Here is a 2,500-nt window from a genome sequence, read left to right as displayed (position 1 = left end):
TGCAGACGCACACGCAAAAACACACACTCAAACACAGACACGCACAGACACACACGCGAGCATGCGCATAAAAGCAGACAAACTGATTTGCGCACCCTCACACGCAGACACACACAGACACACAAACACACACAGCCACACACAAACACTGACGCCTTCCCAAGGGTTTCCAAGGTTTCCGACACACATGTTGACATTTAAAACCCGTCCACTGTTTCCAGTAAACAACTTCTGCTGGCCTCCCGTGCTGCATAACTGTGCTGCGGTGTGTTGTAAATATTATGTCGGCCTAATCAATTGAGCTCCGCGAAGCTAGTGAAATCCACCCAGATGAAGGGCCTGACGGCTCCAGCTATTAAACAGTGGGCGATAGCCCCTGGCCGAGGACAGCCCCGGCGAGAGCGCTGTATATTTTTGGCATGCGTCTCAGCCAGGAGAGGAAAGCAGGCCAGAGTCTTTCACGCAATCTGGGCATCTAGGCCACGTCTTCGCTGAAAGGCCCTCCCTCCCCCCCGCACAAAGAGAACCGGTGCTGCGGATCACAGGGGGACCTGGCGGTCTGTCAGCGGGCTTTAATGCCTCCCTGGTTGAAGCCTTGACCATAGCGAGCCCAGTGTTGGATGCAGTGCGCTGGGATCTGGACACAGAGTCCTGGCGCTTGTCGTTGTTGAAGGCTCCAAGCGGCAAGTCGGAACGAACGACCCGAAGCGCGGAGGGGATTTGGTGCTAAAGATAGACCTTGCCATCATGCGATTTTCTGTTACAAATTCTTTCTCAGAGTCTGCATTGTTAATGCAACGTTAACCCCTCCAAACCTGATGTTGAGCAGCGGAGGGAATGCGACTCTGAGCCTCTACTGTGCTAGATATAGAGACCTAGAGATATAGGTATAGATATGTGGAGCTTGGTGATGTATCTTTGTTCCCACCCCATTCCTAACCCGAGAGTTTTGGGTGCGGCAGGGGCAAAGGAGGTTGCTGGTTCAATCCCCGGCTCCTCCTAGCTGCTGTGAGTAGAGTGTCGAGGTGTCCCTGAGCGAGAAGCCGCACCCCAATTGCTCCCGACGAGCTGGCTGTCTTGCATGGTTGACACCGCTGTCGGTGTGTGAATGTGTGCATGAATGGGTGAATGTCAGGCAATATTGTAAAGCGCTTTGAGTGGCCACCGGTTAGAAAAGCGCTATATAAAATGCAGTCCGGTCCATTTAAAAGGCTTTCTAAATTCTCTGTTAGCAAGCATAGTTCAAAGGTTAACATATCAAGACCTTTGCTTGTTGACAAGAACGGATCGATGCCTGCTCTGGCTCCAGTCAGTTCTGTTCTCCTCTCTTCCTTTGTAAATATCCTTGTCGTTTTCCCCTCTCAGGAGCAAGAAGACTACCGGTGGGACGAGTAGCACCAAATGTAACGTACCTTTGGCTGATGACTTCACATTACCTTAGCAAGGTTGTGATCGTCCTAAATGTTAATTCCTTCGTCTCTCCGTAGGACGGCGTCCCTCCGGCAGGCTCCACCCCCTCGCCGCGCCCCGCCCGGAGGAACTTCTCCCGCCCGGCCTGCCCCGCCCACCGCCGCCTGCCCTCCCGCTGGGCCAGCCGCTCCCTCTCCTCCTCCTCCTCCTCCTCTTCTTCCTCCGCCTTCTCCTCCTCCTCCCCCTCTTTCGCCCCCATGGCTCCGCCTTCCACCCCCCTCCCCCTCCCTCAACCTCTCCAAAAGCGCCACCCCCCCTCCTTTGTCTTCTCACACGCCTTCCACACGGAGGCCCTCATCATCTGACCTCCGAACTCTAGACCCCACAACCACCCCCCCCCGGGAAACCCAATTACGACGAGGCTCCCACCCTGATGACGGCGAGGCTCCTCCCCTCTCTCGTGACTCCGCCTCTCTCTGTGTGACCTCGATGTACAGAACCAACGCAGACGTCCGTCCTCGCCTCCAGATAAAGTGCTTTAGCTGTGGGTTTCGTCCGGCCCGCTCTCTGTAGAATGTATGACGGTGCGGACCTGGGGAAGGACCCGGTGGACTGACCAGAGATCGGGCGGTTCTCGAGCGAGGGAGCCGTCCTTGCTGCCCCACCCCAACGACCAGCAGACCACCAGACGTCTCTCATACTCGCTGAGCTCCACTCAGGTCTGAGGTCCTACCCTTTAACTAGTGTAGCCATGCCCATAGAACAACAGCAGCAGCAGACAATACAGGCGCCAACGGCTCTCGCTTTGGTCCACGTGTACACGCGCCACACTGCCGACAGTAATGCTGTATCGTTTTCTCTCTTATTTGGTTGTCGTTTTTAAGAGCCTTCCAAATGAACTCCATGAAGGCGATTCGAAACACTCGTCCGGTTTAGTGCTTTTAATGCGTATCCTTGTACGCAACGACTTGAGTTTTCCGCTCGGTACCAAAATTACCTGTTGCGTACAAAATATGCAGACATATATCAAGAGGAAGAAGTGTAGAGGAATTTTCTTTCCTGGAAGCCACTGTTGCCGTTTTCTACATCA

At 54.3% G+C, this 2,500-nt stretch overlaps 1 protein-coding gene across 1 annotated transcript in view; it reads left to right on the top strand.

Annotated features, from left to right (window-relative positions):
• The window catches only part of mtcl3a (MTCL family member 3a), a gene marked incomplete at its 5' end in the record, with an annotated part of 21,399 nt that overhangs the window by 18,438 nt on the left and 461 nt on the right, over positions 1-2,500 (top strand). Inside the window, 2 exon segments of the mRNA XM_079758104.1 lie at positions 1,488-1,628; positions 1,630-2,500. The exon segment at positions 1,630-2,500 is cut by the window's right edge and continues 461 nt beyond it. Coding sequence (XP_079614230.1) covers positions 1,488-1,628; positions 1,630-1,983 — 495 coding nt within the window. The 3' untranslated portion in view covers positions 1,984-2,500.

The sequence above is a fragment of the Pollachius pollachius genome (genome assembly GCF_949987615.1).
Source record: "Pollachius pollachius genome assembly, chromosome: 1".
Classification (NCBI taxonomy): Eukaryota; Metazoa; Chordata; class Actinopteri; order Gadiformes; family Gadidae; genus Pollachius; species Pollachius pollachius.
This window is presented reverse-complemented; position numbering and strand designations above follow the sequence as displayed.